The sequence below is a fragment of the Pseudonaja textilis genome, chromosome 2 (genome assembly GCF_049901715.1).
Source record: "Pseudonaja textilis isolate UNSWEBS1 chromosome 2, rPseTex1.2, whole genome shotgun sequence".
Lineage (NCBI taxonomy): Eukaryota > Metazoa > Chordata > Lepidosauria > Squamata > Elapidae > Pseudonaja > Pseudonaja textilis.
Genome location: NC_141991.1, coordinates 52,827,183 through 52,845,672, shown reverse-complemented (window position 1 = coordinate 52,845,672; position 18,490 = coordinate 52,827,183). Strand labels below are relative to the sequence as shown.

The 18,490-nt window shown below is 33.7% G+C and overlaps 1 protein-coding gene across 1 annotated transcript in view; it reads right to left on the bottom strand.

Annotated features, from left to right (window-relative positions):
- FAM120A (family with sequence similarity 120 member A) overlaps nt 1–18,490 on the bottom strand; it is a 58,953-nt gene that overhangs the window by 27,146 nt on the left and 13,317 nt on the right. Inside the window, exons 4-5 of the mRNA XM_026724024.2 lie at nt 1,232–1,360; nt 820–916 (exon numbers count right to left, since the gene is read on the bottom strand). Coding sequence (XP_026579809.1) covers nt 820–916; nt 1,232–1,360 — 226 coding nt within the window. The remainder of the gene's footprint in view (nt 1–819; nt 917–1,231; nt 1,361–18,490) is intronic.

Sequence of the window (18,490 nt, the reverse complement as noted above, 5' to 3'; positions counted from 1 at the left end):
TGTGATCGAGCAGTATTTGTATAGCTACTGATGTTTTTGCTTTAAACTAGTCCACTAAAACTGGGGAAATAGGTCTTACTCCAAAGAAAATAAAGACATTACTCTTCCAGTTTTCAGTTTAAGATACAAAAGACAATCCATGCAACAAACTAACACTGCATCCTTTGTCAATGTGACTTAACTCAGAATACACTAAATAAATAAATCTCAGAATAATCAGACTATTATGAAATAGGAAGACAAGTGTCATAATATCTACTACAGAATAAATCTCAGTGACTACAATTTGAATTGTTAACTGAAGTAACAACATTAACCAATGAAAACTGACATTTACTCATTTGCTCCAGTTTTGTGCTGCTATTTTTAAAAACAAAAAACAAAACCCTAGTCTACTAATGCAATTAATAGTAAAAGCTCTAGCTTTAGATTTTCATGATTATATGGAATAAAAATTACTCTGTCTTAATTAGTAGCAGATTTCATTCTGAACCTGCATAAAGTTGTTTGGCTTTCTTTCAAAACAAAGTTTACCTGACCAATGTGGCTACTTTTTCATACATACACTTCAAATACAAATAAACTGTATTTTACACTATTCCTACATTTAAAATACTAGTAATGGTCAACCAGTTGACAGGATTAATGTGGTACAACTTATACCTTCTCTATTATTTTACATGACATAAGATAGTATTTCTCAATTTCAGACTGATCACTAGAGATTGAAGTTCTAATACAGCTGCAAATTGCCAGCTTGAAGAAAGTTCATTTTTAACCAAAATCCCTTCAATTTCTTACATGAATATAAGAACTTACCTAGGTAATGTGGTGGATGAAATGGCATAGGCTTATTAGTTGCTGAATAATAGGCAACTGCTCTTTTAAATCGTTTAACTTTGTCGTCCGTTCTAGACTAAAAGAATGTTAAAATTAACTTTTATTAAAATTAAATACACAAATGAACAATCATCAATCCTACCAGCATTACTATACAGTTATAAACTTTTTGCAACTGTGTAAAGGCAATCAGCCAAAGTAAGGGTTTCTTTCATGAACAAGTAATAAGCAAAAAAAATCTTCTAAGTTGTGATCATCTGTAGCAATTCTTACAAAGAGAATAATAAAACACAAATAGAAATAAAAGTGTAATTCATGTAATGCAATTCACAAATACTGCAACATATTCTTTAAGAACTATACACCCATAGACTTTTATTCTTCTTTTTACCTGTGAATGTTGAAAAACATCTTTAGCTATGGCATCCAAATCAGAGGTGTCTTGAATATTACGGACATAGTCAGCTACAGCTTTGATCACTACATCACAAGGTGGTAAAACTAATTGGTGTGCTCGTACCTAGAAACACAAACACATGTTAGAACTGCCCTACTCTCACTCATACTTATAATAATTAAATTCCACTGTAAAATATGCTAGCAAGGAATTCTAGTGACAACTTTAATAAATAATAAATAAATCATTTGAGATATTCTGCAATATTTTTTAAAACAAGAGCAAATTATATTGTTGCTATTTTTCTGATTTGGCAGATTTGAAGCATGTTTCTATATTCATAGTAGTAATTTGATAATTAAGTGGCAGCTACTGAAGTATTTCCATAAGGGATATGTGAGCATAATCAAGTGGAGCCACATTTTAAAACTTGATGGCAATGAGCAAGAAAAAAGTTAATGGAAAAAGAGCAATATGAAAATTTGCAAACCAGATAAAATCAATGCTTTTAAAAAAATGATTTTAACATTTCAATTATACCGTATCTTGTTTAAAGTTAATTCGTTTAAAATGGAGTTAAAATACACAGAGAGCATATTAATATCTAAATACGTTTTAAGTTCAGCCAACTACAAGAAGCTATTAAAAGCTACTTTTCTTATAAAGAAGAGGCACATACAGGTGGGACAGGAAACATCTAATTTCTACAGACAAAAATATAGCGGCACAATAAGCAATAGAATGTACAGGTAGTCTCCGACTCATGACCACAACTGGAATACAAATTTCTGCTGTAAACTGGTACAATCACAAAGGACGATGTCACATGACTACACTGACTTCTGAGGGCAATCCTGGCTCTTCCTTTTGTGGTCGTTAACTCGGATTTGCAGGTAGTTAAGTAAACACCCAGCCGTTCTTGAATTGGTCCCTCTTAGCCTTGCCTGAGCCTCAGTACAGTAAAGGACCATGTTTAAGCCACCCAGTTACCCTGTAGTAAGATGAGCGCCCAATACATTAGATAGATAGATAGATAGATAGATAGATAGATAGATAGAAGCACTGCCCCCAGCTCCCTCTACCTATCTCCCCAACCTGCCATCTCTGCCCTTTCAGTCATCTTGCATACTGCCTTGGGCACAGGTTGTTAAGTCCATTTTTTTCAGCACCTTGATAATTTCAAACAGTCGCTGAACAATCGGTTAAGTAAAGGACTACATGTATTACTAAGAGTAGTCTTCCTAGCTGATTTATTAAACTTTGTTGTATTATAATACAATGCCATAGAATTTGTAATGTTTCTGAACTTATGTGAATGAACTTTTCCTCTTATCTGAATTACAGTCTTCATGTTTACATGTTAACTATCAAATTATAACTTTCCAAGATAATTTTTCATTGCACCTGATGGAAATACTATCTGCTTCTGAAAGTTCTGGATACTGAACAGTTGGATTCTATGTATGTTTCCTACAAAACTATCTCAATTTAACGTGTGTAATTTCAGATAAGTAATTTTGTTTAATAGTTTCAAGTGAATATAAGGCAAATCAAAGCAGATCTAATTCTGCAGTTCCTGAAGATAGATAATCAAAGATTTTAGTACATATTCCTGAATTCTATTATTTCATTCCCAACAGACATTTTAACTGATTTTAGCAACTACAGTATGCATAGTTGATCAGGAAATATATTACCTAATGAAAAACTTGGATTTAAAATTGATAAAGACACTCACAGTATTTCTAAACATTAAAGTTTAAATACCAAAATTCATAACATCTTCTCAACACTTTCAGAGACAACGGAATATTAAGATAATTCATACATGTATATACATGCACACATATGTGCAATTTAATAATTTTGACCAAAAAAGTTATTCATGTTTCAATAATCTACAAACATAAACCTAATAGAAAATTATTTTTAATAGCGGTTGGCAAAATATGTAAATCAGAATGAAATTTAGTAAAGAATGGCATGGGCAACTGAGTACTTTTCAAAACCAGTTAATATTTAAGGATGTATTGAATATATTCCCTACTTTTCTGATTTTAACAGCATTAATGCAATTTTCAGAATGTTTCCCACTATTACTTATATAACTTCTACAAAGTTACTTATATTAGGTGATGTTGGCATATCCATTATGCCTCCTCTATTTTCCTTTTTATTTCAACCTCCCAACCCCTATGCAGAGGGTTTTACAAGCAAGCTGCAGAGATCAGATTACTCTTAATTAAGTAACTGTGGATAGGATTGCAGCCTAAAACATGTTTTCCATATTCTAAGTATAATGCATCAAGATATTTAAAACATAATGATCTGGAATATGGATAACATTGCACATTTTATAAAATTTCATTGGATTATGCATACTTTTTATTATTCAAACCCAGGAAAAAATAGAACCCTAAGGCTGTATTCCTATACAATTACCTGATAGAGTAAAAGGTTTCACTGAACTTAGTAGCAGACATGTACAGGAATATTACTATTGAAATTGTTCTAATGTAAGTTTTAATAGCCCTGTTAATGGCTTAACCACCGTCACTAGAAGCCAGACCAAATGAAAACATCTTACAATGCTTCCGAAAGGTCCATGAACTTTAGCAAGTCTCCAAGAGAAGAAAATTCCATAACTGGTCCAGCAGCCACCAAGAATGCTTATTTCTGCATTCCTGTCATAAGGATTCTGAACAGAGATGGTACAGTGAGGGGAGAACTTAAGCTAATAGTATAAATTGTTACATGGCATCGAAAATGAGGCAGAGTTCATAAATAGATCCAAAGCAACTGAGAGTTCTAAATAACAAGCTTATACTCTGGAATTAAGGTATTCTAATAACGTAGTCACTGAACTGGTAGTAACACCGGTTGAATCCCACTCCTGTGCAAGTTATATCTATTTGCATACAGACGTATTTTAGCTGTTTTGTTATTTATTTCAACCCTAAAAATATTTCTATTTACAGAAGTGGTAGCCATTAAGTGAACAGAGTTGTTAGACAATGTCTTGCGCACATTACTTTAGTTATATAAAACCACAAGAAGACGAATGAATGAAGTCATTTTCAATCTGGTGTTAAAATGCAATTCAGAAAAAGTTGCAAACTCTCTTTGAGACGTTACAAATAAAAAGACCATGCAACTACAGTATTTACAAATGAAGGTGATTTTCAAATAGATCAGAGATACTAGATTTTATCATATCTCACATATACTTTATCAGTAGCATTTATTTTACATGACTTCACTTTAACATCTGCAGAAAACTCTGTTTCCAGAATTACTATAATTTTGGCAACATATATATCCTGATAAAAAGGGATTACATAATCATAAAAAGAAGAAAAAATGGAGAATTTACTGAAGAAAAGCTCGTACGAACGTCATAAACAGTCTCTTTTTGAACTGTTTCTTCAAAAGTGTGGCATAAGAATAGTTAAAATGTATTTAGAACACATCATTAATAAACATAATTGTAGATGCTATTTTAAATTTTGATAGAAAATTCTGCAACTGTATTCTGCAATCTGTATTAGAAATATATATTTATTACTATTGATGGACATTTACAAATGAAATATTCATCAATATTACATTTTTTTCTACACCAATGATCTCCAGATATCTTAGATTGGGAAGGAACACCCATTCTTAAATTGAGAGGATGGTTGATTAGACAAATACATGAGTACTAGTCTTTGATTTACAACTGTTTATTTAACAACAGTTGAAAATATAATAGTCTTGGAAAGTGACTTATGACCCTTTCTTGAAGTTATGATTGTTGTAACATCAGGTAATTGTAATTTTGTAATTTGGTTGCCATTCACATTTACAATAGCTGGAACATCCTGCAGTCATGTAATGATGATCTTCAATCTTCCTAGCTGGTTTCCAAGCAATGTCAATTCAGGAGGTCGGATTTGCTTAATGACTATGTAATTCACTTAATGTCAAGCCCAAGGCCAAAAAGAACACAGCAAAATCCAGTCAAGTCTAATCTTTTATTTGCTTATATCTAATGGACAGAATACTGCCAAACTAAAGCTATAACCTTCAATTCTACTAGATATATCCTGACAAATTCTAGGGTGTGGCTGCCTTGAAGCTTTTTAACCCCTCCTTCAGCTATTTTGGGACTGCACAGTCTCCTTAATTTGGACCTTTCTCTGGGAAAATCTATATTGTCCAACTTCTATCCACTGATTGCCCAGGTACATAAACTATCATACTTAATAACTGTCTTGTTCATTTAATCACCATGGTAAAAATGGCAATAAGATTGGGACTTCTCACATGGTAACTTGCTTTCTGATTGCATTGACTTATAACAGAAATTTCAGTCCTACTGTGGTCATAAATTGAGGAGTACCTGTATTGTATTTATTTGATATCTGAAAACAATATTACAAAATATATTTACAAAATAATTTAAATTTAATCCAACTATACAGATATGCTTCAGAAATGTAATATTTTCAATTCTCACCTTAATTCATTGCCTCAGAAATGTACAAAAGTTATGAAAACTCCATTTTTTAAAAAAGAAATATTAACAGTGGACTACCAATTTTATTGTGTTGGAAATCAGAATGTATGATTAAGTAAATTAAAATGACTTTTGAAATATCCATAATTCTAGATATAGACAGATAGATAAATGGGGGGAGGGAGGGGGAGAGGGAGGGAGAGAGAGAGAGAGAATCTTACCTGAAAAGCAAAGGGAACATTAGAACCCATTTAGAAAACTGGGTGGCAAGGCAACCACTATTCACCCTTAAGAAAAGAATTCTCTGTAGAAAATAGCCTACTGTAAGATTGCATTTTAAACAGGTTAGTGTGGCTATAAAACTATTCAGCTGTTCCAGCATAAAGTTAATGCCCAGAGGAGGGGGGGAACCTGTTAGTAATTATAGTTGCCAACATATGGTAATCAGAATCTTGCCTTATGTAAGGAGAAAGGACCCCAAATCACCTACTAGTGGATATATTCAGAAACAAGCAATGATTACTATTCTACACATTCAAGACTTAAAACCTGTGTTTGAGTAGTCATGCCTTCACATGTAGAAAGTTGCTATATAAGAATGTGATGAGTCACACAACAATTTTTAAAGAAAATAGCACCTTTCTCTGCCTCCATCTTCGCCACATTAGATAGACAAATAGATAAACTTTATGATGAAGCATTTAATCCAGGAAGTTACATTAGATAAGAAATTGGTTTTCCTTAAGAAAACAGTTCTACTTCCCATTTTCCAACTGCATATGTTACTGTTGTATTTATTTATTTATATGTAAAATTTATTAGCCACCCATCTTACTATAAGATAATTTTGGACAGTTTACAATATTAAAATTACAAAACCTAATGATATAAATACTATACAAAATCCTGATAATTAACCTAGTTAAAAGATAGGCAGGGAGGAAGTATGATGAGAAGACAATGTGGAATATTGTTAATCTATCCACCACCCCAATCGTTCCATTAGAGCTGCAAGTCAACTGGCAGAGGCAGGTCTTCAAGCTCTTGAGGAAAGTCAGAAGGATTGGAGCCAACCTCAGTCCGGGTTGGGCAAAATGTTCCAATGGGTAGGCACAATGGCAGAGGAATGCTCTTCTCCTGGACCCCACCAGGAGAATGGAATACCCTGGCCAATGGGACCCATATGCCTTTTCTGCTGGCATAGGTGAGATGGGCCAATCCCAGTGGGATGAGATGGTCCTTCAAGTACCCTGGACCCATGCATTAAAGGCTTTAAATTCAATTACCACCACCTTGAACTGTACCTGGAAGCAAACTAAATGCAGTCTTTTTAAAGTCCAGATGGCAGGATTTTAGATCTTAGAATATTCAGTCATAACCAAACCAAGTGGAAATTATGTGAATTTGTGACCATTTATGAACTATACCAAAAGCCAATTAATATGGTTACCGTGGTACTTCCATGAACTGACCAGTATAGTTAACAGGGGCCAAGTGATGACTTAGTTTTTTATTTGTTTTTTTGTAAAAACTCGATAACAGGTAAATATTAAGAGTCTACAATAGCAATCACTTTCCATAGGGAAAATCAAATTTATAGATTTTTTACATTTATATGGGATTATATATATGAGATTAACTTCAAGCTGCAAATTTTAAATTGCATTGTCCTGTGGCTGAAACTGAAGCGTGAAGCATTTTGATGAACCAAAGAGCATTTGGACAAATGACATACAAAGTCAAAACTAAGAATTGTGTATTACTTGTACAAAGACTGTTTTGTACTGCTGTAAGTAACATCAGAGTAACTGTGCATTTAGTTCTACTTTTGCAATTCTACTGTTCTATTGAATTGAACTGTATTCTATTGAATTGAACTGAAAAATTAAAGAATGTTTTGCATTTTAAATCACTGCAAATCTTACTTTCACCTAGCCAGATGGAAAAACTTAAATTAATCAATTTATATGGCCCCTCACCTCAAAAATGCTACATTGAATGGTTAAAAAAAGTTATCAAAGCATTTTTTTAAAAAAGCAAAAGCTAAAACAATGAGAAAGAACCTAATAAAACAATAGGCAGAAATCTGTCAGAAAGCCATCTAATCTTCCAACCCACAGGAACTAGAACACATTCAGGTCTTTAGCATTTTATGAGTCATGGCCAACCTGAACTCTAGTGTGTGTATGTGTAATAGACTTCCAGACATTGGAAGGTGCTGTGATAAAAAGACACACTTTCAAAGTCCCGAAAGATGGCATTAATTGAAGATACCTTCTGGTGTGTCCCTTCTGATGAACCTAGTGGGACAAATGAAAGCAACTGGAGAGAGATATTCAGGAAATAACTTGATCTTATTTCAGGGAGATCTTTATACTTGACAACCAGCACCTTTAATTCCATCCTGAAGTACACTAGGAGCTAGTGTAGCTTATTTAGCTGAAGTTTAATATAAGGTGCAGTCGAACTGCCCGTGCACTGTGGACCAGCTGCGGGTTTCAAATGGTCTTCAAGACAGCTCTCAAATAGGGCATAGAGGTCACTAAAGCATAAGCAATTGCAAGATTCTTTAATACTGTAATTCCAGTAATGGGGTTTCGAGAGCAGTAATAGTAATACTGCTAATTTTTTCAAGGCATGAACCACAAAATAAACCTACTCTCAACTTCTGTCATGTTTAATTCTGCTTTTTGATTAACTGGAAGCAGACTGGAATAGTAATAGACTGGAAAGAAAAAGATTTGTTTAGGGACTATATCTCCACAGATTTAGAACCTGTAAGGATTTTTTAGGGTCCAATTCAAGGTATGGGTTTTAATCTTTAAAGTTCTTCATGGCATGAGACCAGATTATTTGAGGGACAATCACTCCCTGGTTACATCAAATCATCCTATTAGATCTGGAGAGAAGAAATCTTGTGAATCCCATCTGTTAGTGTTACCCTTGGTGGATCCCAAGAGACAAGCCTTTTTTACCATTGTGCTCACCATATGACATTCTTAGATGGCTCCACTGTAGTTGATTTGTTTTATTCTTTTCATGTGTTTGTACATTTTAGTTTTATAAAACTTTTATTTTTATTTTTACTTTTTATATTTTAATGTTTTTTGTTTGTTGTTTTACTGATTGTTAAACACTACCCAGAATTTCTTGCTGTGTGATTAATACATAAATATTTAAAATAAATAAAATGAAGATTATTTGCTTCCAAATAGTCTTTTTATAGTCATAGTAGAAGAACCAGGAACCATAATTCTTAGTTATTAACTCATCCATGAGGTTGCAAAGCATTAAGTAGTTTGTGGTAGGTTTTGGTAGGTCTCCCTCACCAAAGTGAGGGAAATTGAAGTTTTCCCCACTATCATCACATCTACAATCCTAGCGAGGCAACAAAATCAACAAGGTAACTTTATATTGTATGCTCAACCTGAGCCCTTTCCAAAACTATTAACTTAAAGTTGTAGGGCCCGAGAGACCCTGCTTGGAGAAGATCTGAGCAAGATAGCATAGCAATAGCACTTAAGACTTATATACCACTCAACAGTGCTTTACAGCATTCTCTGGGTGGTTTATAACATAAGGATTATTTTCATATTGTCCCCAACAATTTTGAGTCTTCATTTTATCGATCTTGGAAGGATGGAAGGCTGAGTCAACCTTCAGCTCTGTTAGGATCGAACTCCAGATTGTGGGCAGAATTTGCCTGAAACTTTAACCACTGTATCACCAGGCACCTTTGCTTGAAATGAATGAAACAAAGTTAATTTGTTTTACTAGGAATATGACAAACTATCTGCCTGCAAACACAGTTTTCATATTACTTTTCAAAGAATGGAACTGGGAAAGGACAGACCGTCTGACCAAGTTCGAAGCCCCCCAACTCCTTCCTCCCATTCCCTTCTTGGCTCTCCCCATCAAGGCAATCTAGCTGCCAATCAAATAGCACACAGTTGAGCAGGAGGCCAGAAGGAAGAAAAGATGGCTACCCGGGAACTCTGCCACCATAGGCTTTAATGCTAATAGCCTGAATAAACAGAGCCAAAGTAAAGAGGCAAAGTAAAAGTAGTCAGCTCTCATTAGAAGAGGCAATAGGCAAGGAGGAAGAAATTCAGGGAATCTGAGGAGACATAGGCATTTGCTCCTTTCCATCATAACAGGTCTGAGGTAAAAGTTCTTCACACTGTTTCCCTCGTATGGAGTAAAGATTGGAAAAAAGAGATGAAGAATCAAGGAGTCCAAAAGAGAAAATATGAAGAAAAAGTAAAGACTTTGACAGCAAAAATATAAAAGTTTTATTAAGATTGATTTCTACACTTGTCTTTTTTTTAATTTGTAAGCTTTCCTTCTGTAAAATTAAGATTCCCACATCCCCAGTCATTGAAGGGAAATACAAAACTCTAATCAATTATCCAAATTCCAGTTATTTATGTTTATTGAGTATGTATGTATATAGGTAGGGAAGTGGAAGGAAGGAAGGTATAATAGCAACCACAAGCTCCTTAATGTCATACTTTACTAAACTAAATACCATCTCACCCACCAAACATGTTATTGTAAGAATGTTATCTGCTTACAATTATGATTAGCACCCTCTTTGGGAATGATGGTAGTCAAGTTTTCTTCAAGCCTTTTCTGATGATGCACTAACATGCCAGCACCCAGAAGGCAATGTGCATGGTCCCCCCCGCCCCCTAAGCATGCGCACAATCCCCCCGCCACCCCCTTACCTGCACTGTGCATGCCTCCCAGCTGATTTTCAGCCTGTTTGAGGCCTTTTTCGGCCTCCCAGAGGCTCGAGGGAAGTCTCTGCAGTCTTTGGAGGATGAAAAATGGGCCCGTTTCATCACTTCTGGTATTTCTGGAATACTGCATGCGCAGTGCAGGTAAGTTTGGCTGGGGCTCGCATGCCTGCACAAATGGCTCTGCGTGCCACCTGTGGCATGCGTGCCATAGGTTCGCCATCACAGGTCTAGTAGTTTAAGACACTAGGCTTTCTAGTCCCACCTTAGGCATGAAAGCCACCGAGTGACTTTGGGCCAGTCACTCTGTTAGTCCAACTCACCTCACAGGGTTGTTGTGGGGAAAATAGGAGGAACGAGTATTAGGAATGTTCACCAACTTGTGTGTGTGTGTGTGTGTGTGTGTGTGTGTGTGTGTGTGTATGTGTATGTGCATGCATATTGCTCACTCACTAAATACTGAAAGGGGCAGCATGTAAATTTAATAAATAAAACAAATAAGTTGCTTGGATTTGCTTCTACCTAGCCCCACATTTGCACAATCAAATAAAGTACAGGTAGTCCTCAATTTACAACCACAACTGAACCTAAAATTTTCATTGCTAAGCAAGACAGTTTTTAAATGATTTTTTCCTCTATTTTAAGATTTTTCTTGCCACAGTGAATCACTACTATTAACTTAGTAAAATGGTTAAATGAATCTAGCTTTCCCATTGACACTGCAAAGTCACAAAAGGTGATAACCTTACCCCAGGACACTGCAACTGTCATACATACACACCAGTTGTCAAGTGCCTGAATTTTGATCACATGACAATAGGAAGTCTGCAATGGTCTTGTAAAAATTGGTCATAGGTCTCTTTTTCAGTGCCGTTATAACTTTGAATGGTCACTAAACAAATGGTATCAGGTGAGGGTTACTTGTAGTCAGGAGTTTTTGCAAGGTCATCGGGATTATTTTGAATTTGTGGATTAAATACAGATAGCCCTCGATTTACCACCACAATTGAGCCCAAGATTTATGTTAAGTGAGACATTTGTTAAGTGAGTTTTACTCTGTTTATAATCTTTTTTGCCTCATTTCTTAAGTGAATAATTGTAGTTGATAAGTTAATAATCCGGCTATTAAGTAAATCTGGCTTCCCCCAGATTCACTTAACTCACTGATTTTGCTTCTCAGAAGCTTGCAAAAGATGATCACATGATCTTGGGACACAGCAATTATGATAAATATGAATTAATTGCCAAGCTTCTGAATTTTGATCACACGATCATGGGGATATTGCAAAGGTCGTAACTGAAAAACAATCACATCACTTTTTTCAGTGCCACTGTAAGGTTGGATGGTCACTAAATGAACTGTTTTAAGTCGAAGACTAGTAGATAAGGTTCCTTTTGAAATAATTTTTGCTATCTGTGAGCTACATTCATCCATTTGTGCCTTTGTTATCTCAAAACTGGATTACTGTAACTGTACCTATTTAGAAATTTCTTTAAATATTACCAAGAAGCTGGTTCAAAATACAATAGATCTCATCTTGTGAAAGAAAAGCCACTTATTCATTTAATACCAATATTTGGAATGTTATGCCGGTTGCCCCTGGGGACTTAATTCAGTGGAGTGATTACAGTGCTGGATTAGCAACAGGGAAAGCCAAGTTCTAGTCTTCCCTTAAACATGGGAGCTATCTGAGTGATTTTTGGGATGATCACTTTTTCTCAGCATTAATTAGGAGGCCAGTTAATAAACAAAAGCTCTTGTGATAATTCAGTGATAAATGATTAGCTCTAAGAACTAAGCAAGCATAATGCAAAAGAAGCAGATTCTGAAATACACAGAGCAAATGCTGGGAAAAACAATACTGATTGTTATTAAGTTTCCAAGTACAATTCAAGTTATTGGTGAGGATGATGACTTAGAAGGCTCCATGTCATTTGGGACAAAGGATCACTGCAAATGCAGTCTATCTGTACTGCTAGGTCAATTTCAGGAATGCTGTAGGTCTCCTCTATGAAAGATTAGTGAGTATATTGGAAGCTATTTTTCTCAGTGGCATCCCTGTCCTTCTAGAACAATCTTCCCAAAGACAGCCAGATGTCACCTAATTTCTAGCACTGAGACAGAAAGCACCTAGCTTTTTCTACAGCAGTTGGAACTTGAGTAATATATATGTTAATTCTGTCATGAGTGTCATGTTTATAATGATGGGACTATATATATATATATATTTAATTCTTGTATTTTATTTACATGGGCTTTTCAGTCAAGAAAAATATATGCACAATTTATGTAAGAAAGACACATTATACCATGAAGTTACTATTATAGAACAATGTTATGGTTGAAAAGCACTATACATACACTATATTCCAGTCTTCTACTGTCAGGGTTCCAGCAACCCTCCATTCCAATCAGTAACTCTGAGACAAACATATCTCAAAAGTACCTTTATTAGGACAGTAACTGGCAATCTGTGGAATCCTGAGTCTGAAAGTTTCCAGGTTTCCTACAATTTCCCAAACTACAAATCCATCCCCACTTGGCCGTCATCACATCACATGGCCCAATCACGATCCTTCCAAAAGTAAGATCCTCATTTCATCCTGCACCATACACCATACTCAATGACCTTGAACTAACAAAAGAATTTTATTTTGTCTACTTAGAGCTGCTCAATTAAATCCACCCGCTTCCACTTTCTCAAAGCTGACATCTATATTAGAGATGTCCCAGACAAAAAATTAACAAACCACAACAAACTTCAAAACCACAAGCCAATTGCAGTTTTGTCAACCAAATAAAAATCTTAAACCTATTTCTGAATACAGAATTTATTTACATTCCCCACAATGGGACAAATCTTTTCCAAATCTTGTGTAATACACTAAATCTACAGTTCTTTTTCAAGTGCCACTTTTTAAAGTTTTAAACCAATGTGGAAGAAAGCTCACAAATATCAAAGAAAATAACTATTACCATAATCCTGAAAAATAATAAAAGCAATGTAGGGAGAATTCCTAAAGCATGGCATAAAAAAGACAAATTATCTTGGTTCAAGCCAGATATGTATATATCTTTTTAGAAGCAGTGCTTATGTTAAACAATACCAGATTTAAAATATGAATTTCTGCATTCTGTCAGCTCCTATTACTCTAATAGTTTGATATTAACTTTTATTAGAAAAGGGGGCTCACACTGAAAAAAAAAAAACAAATAAACAGGCTTTGGACAATAAGACTGAAAATATCTCTCATATCAAGGAGAATTGTGATCACAATGCCTTATCTCAGCAAAAATTAAAAATAATCTGGATAGCTGCCTAGTAAGGCTATCTTTTCAATGAACTCTTAGAACTTATTCTACGGATATCTATTTGCAAACTATTTTGGCATACCAACATGGTGTGATTCTTGTATGAATTTATGCTTACAAAATAAAATTATTATTACCAAGTATGCTGAAAAATCATTATTGGTTTAAGTTTATTTTTGATGTTTAATAACAGTGTAGAACAAAGTAAATTCTGTAAGTACAAGAAATTTTAAACAGTTAATGTAATAATGTAAAATTATTTAATAACATAAAAGTGAAGAAACTATTTTTGAAAGAAAAGAAAGGAAAAAAAAAAACCCAAAGCCACACTGAATGATATCAAACACTGAATGAAGTGGGTTCTATTCTTCCACAGCTTTTCTTTCCTCTTTCCCCCTTCACATTCTCTTCCAGGGTGCATATTTCATTCAGAATGCAGGAAAATAAATCCATTTCAATTACTGATGCCATTTTACCTAAAACACACTATTTGAGTAGTACCAACTGCATTTAATATAAACTCTTTTTAAGCAATATTTTTGTTAGAAAAGTATAGGTTGACAAGTTTTAAAATTTTAATTGCCAGTCACTTCTTTCTCTCCTTTTTTAAAACCTCCAAAATAAGGTAGCAATGCATGAAACAGAACTTCTAATAAATATTACTATGATCAGATTAAAGGAAGGGAATAGCCTGGTCTTTAATTTTATTTGGGATATTTTTAATGAAATACCACTTAAAAATGCTCACTGATTTAAGGGCTCTTTTTTATTTTTATTTTAAAAAGATACTATACTTTGTCCATTATTACAGTTATCAGAAATTCAACATCATAGTAACAATTTTTGTCAGTCATCAACTTTAGATTTACTTCATATTGTAATCAATTCTGAAAACACATTTCTGTTGGAATTGAAAGTCAGAATTTATTACGGTACACTTCTTACAGCCACAACATAGAGAAGCTGTAACAAAAGCATTTAATAGCATAGCAGTCAGTTACAAAGCATACTTAAATGGGTAGTGATTTATTTTTTAAAAAGAAATCTAACTGGGTAGCACTATAATTATGGTGGAGGAAGTGACATCACACCTGGACAATGGAAGTTTGAAAGGAGAATTCTGCAATCCTGGAGAAGATTTAATTTTTTTACCCAGTAACTGGAACCGAGAAGTCCACAAAAGAAAGTAGCAGCAGCAGCAGTTTAAGTGGCTGAAAAAGACAGGCAGTGAATAGAGTTTTATTCTATAACTACTAGAAGAAATACCTCAAAAAGTTCTGCTAGCACAATGAGGATGCTCTGAAGTTCATAAAGGACATAAAGCACAGCCAAAGAGAAGATCATGTAAAAGAAATTGGTAACAGATTTTTTAAAGGAAAAAAAAAACATGTATGCTCATGTGTAAGCTCAACTAGATGATTTTAAAATGCATGTCATGTTTTAATAAGGTTATTGAGAATGTAGCCAAAATCGTTAAGTCTAAAATGTAAAACAGGAAAGCAAACTACAACAAATGTGGTTTAAGAATAATGAGAAACAAATTTGATTGCAAATTGCTCATTTGAGTCAAACAACTTCCCAAAGACTGTCATATCACAAGGTCTAAGTATATTTAATCACTGCACCAATACCAAATATTATTTTGTCTCTGTTTCAAAAAAAATCATTATGTCTTCTAGCCTTGACCAGACTATATGCTAACAGTTTCCTAAATCAATATGCATGTTGACAAGCATAAGCAACTCTTCCACCCTACACAAGCGCAGAGGGAGGGGGGAGGGAAGGAGGGAGGAAGGTCAATTGGAAAGTTCTTGATGTCAAAATCTTTAATTTAATTAAATTAATTAACTACATTTTTAAATTCAAACATATGTTGGCTCTCCTTTTCTGCAAAAATAAATGAGCAAACATGTTCAAAAACAAAACAAGACTGTCATGTTCATTGTATTATCTCCTAACAGGCATATTTTACATAGAAAGTAGAATCCTTCAGGGCAACTTCTTCATCCTGTTTTGTATAAATTTCCCTATTTATTTATCCTTATCCAATTTTTACCCTGTCCTGCTTACAACAAACAGCACGTGATAGCATTCATTTGACTTCATTTAGTACAACTATGCTATACTTTTTCAAACTCCAGATAGTGGGCTTCATGTTCTGTAAACTTCTCCATATAAATAATTCTGCATTCAAAGTTACAGGTTTGAAAGATTTATAATTTAGTGTTTCATGTTACATTATTTTATCTTGAATATGGAAGAAGATACAAAACATAAAATCCCATACCTGCAATGTGAACTGATAAAAATCTTACAGATAGATACTTCCTATTAAGGAATGGAAACATTTGCATTTGCCTTCTATGTGCAAATCCATTGGGATATTAATTGGGCAGCAGGACTCCTCCAAGAGCCATTTCCAGCAATGACATTATGGAGGAAGAAGACTTGCATATATATGTGTGGGTATACATATATATGTATATTTCATCACAATGCATATATGGTTCTTTTTTTTCTCAAAATGTCTAAACAAACAGCATTATGTGCCAGCAACTTAAGCATTAAAATTTTCAAGTGGACACCTTAAATAGACACATGAGGAAAAGGCAGTGGTTAAAAATGGTAACAATGAGAGATCAGCAGAAAGATCACACAGTAAAGAAATGAGTTTTCATCACTAATTTAAAAATATGGAAGGAACTAGACATATGTTATACTGGTAAAAAGTTCTAATGAAGCAGCAAGGCATAAAAACACATAAAAAGAATAAATATTTAGTTTACAGAGAATGTAAGTATTAGAGGAACAAAAGCAACAACATAAAAATATGGGTAATAAAGAGGAGCAAAAGAACAAACACATTCTGAAGTTAACAGAAGCTTAAAAACAATATAAAAAGACAAAGGAACCAATAGAGGTAAGGAAAACTAACACAGTACAACCAATGACAAAATGGATTAATTTTAGAAATGAAGAGAGAGGATAAAGGTTACATTCTTGTATAACTTTTATGATAATCTACACACAGGTTGCATAATTTCATATACAATGTTCTTACTATACAACAAAAATGGCACTTTGAGGGAGCCGTAAGTAATTCAAAAATAGCAGGAACTGCTGTAATCAGTCAAACAGGAGCAACACTCTGATTCATATGATCTTATCATGATGGCATGAAAATCAATGCATGCTATTTCATGCTTTTCCAAATCGGACAAGGGCTAGACTGAGTACTTTAGGATAATGTTGCTAAAAATAGAATGTCCGTTTGTTCATTACAAAGAACTTTATAGTAATGTTAGAAGATAGACAAATTGCAGCACCAGTTCTATTCATTAATATGTTTTGTTTTATAAATATTTATAGACTTTAGTGTGGAGGAGGTATGTGCCAATAGACTGCTGCTCAATGTATAGTAATCTATAAAGTACTGAGAGTCTGGTAACATATCACAAACTTGTAGACACTAAGAGTGGTCAGATCCAATAAGAAGACCCTTTATAAGCAAAATATATATATATATTCATAAATATTCTGTGATGTTGCTAAATTTAAGTATGTGTTTTCTTTTGTAAATGCAGAAACACATTATATGTAGAAAATGTAGAAAAATATGTCATGCAGTAAAAGTAACATGACTGAAATTGCCCAGGTTTGCAAAACACTAAAATACCTTATTGATCCTGAATGGAAAAAAAAATGAAGTAATCAGATACCAGACAATAGCCATATTCATGCTTTCTTATGAGCTAGTCAATTCAAAGAAGGCTTAGTGATCTAGTTAACACAATATATTAGGTTATAAATCATGGTTTAGAAACAACAATGGCTGTATTCACATATGGCACTAAAAACTTATAATGATTTAATAAATGTGAATCAAGCCATTTTTTTGATGCTAACACTGCTGTAGCATAAAACAGTGAAAAATGCTATATTTTTGAGTTATATTAAAAAAGGAAAAATCTAAAGCTATAATTTTAAAAATAACTTTAATAGCTATGTTATATTTTATATAGCTCTCTGCTGCATTGGGCAAGGGATAGAACAGATGGATGGGTGAGTAAACTTGCTGCCTGCATAAGCCAAATATACCATTTATTATTTCTGTCATATGCTGCTTTTGTGTTGTTACTTTTCTTTTAAATTTTGGTTCCATTCTTATTTATGATTTTAACTTTTATTGTTGAACAAACCAAATAACTTCCATTCTTGGGTAGCACAAAAGCACAGTAAGATAAATGAAATGAATACATATAGCACAATCAAATCCATCAAATATCCCAATCTCAAACTACATTCAGCCTATAAATGGGCTGAAATAATCTAATAAGCTATATATCAAAACATAAATAAGTTATTCATTCATATATATAACAATATTTTGATTAATTAAAATATAAGCATAGTAACCTTTGGAGTATAATTATTGTGGCTTGAAAAATATGTATTTTCAATTTTAATATAATTTATACATAATGCATTTCATCTTTTTAGAGTGACAAAATTCAGATTGCATTAAGCTTCCATTTATCCTTCTTAAGAACCAATATATAAAAACTCAACTCCCCATGGTTTCTAGTTTCTTAAAAATTTATATTTCTATATTCTCTGTCTACATGATCCCAAATTTTAAAAAATAATGAAGTGAAATGAGTGCTATAAATCCCTTTTGGCATATTCTTTCTTTGTTAATT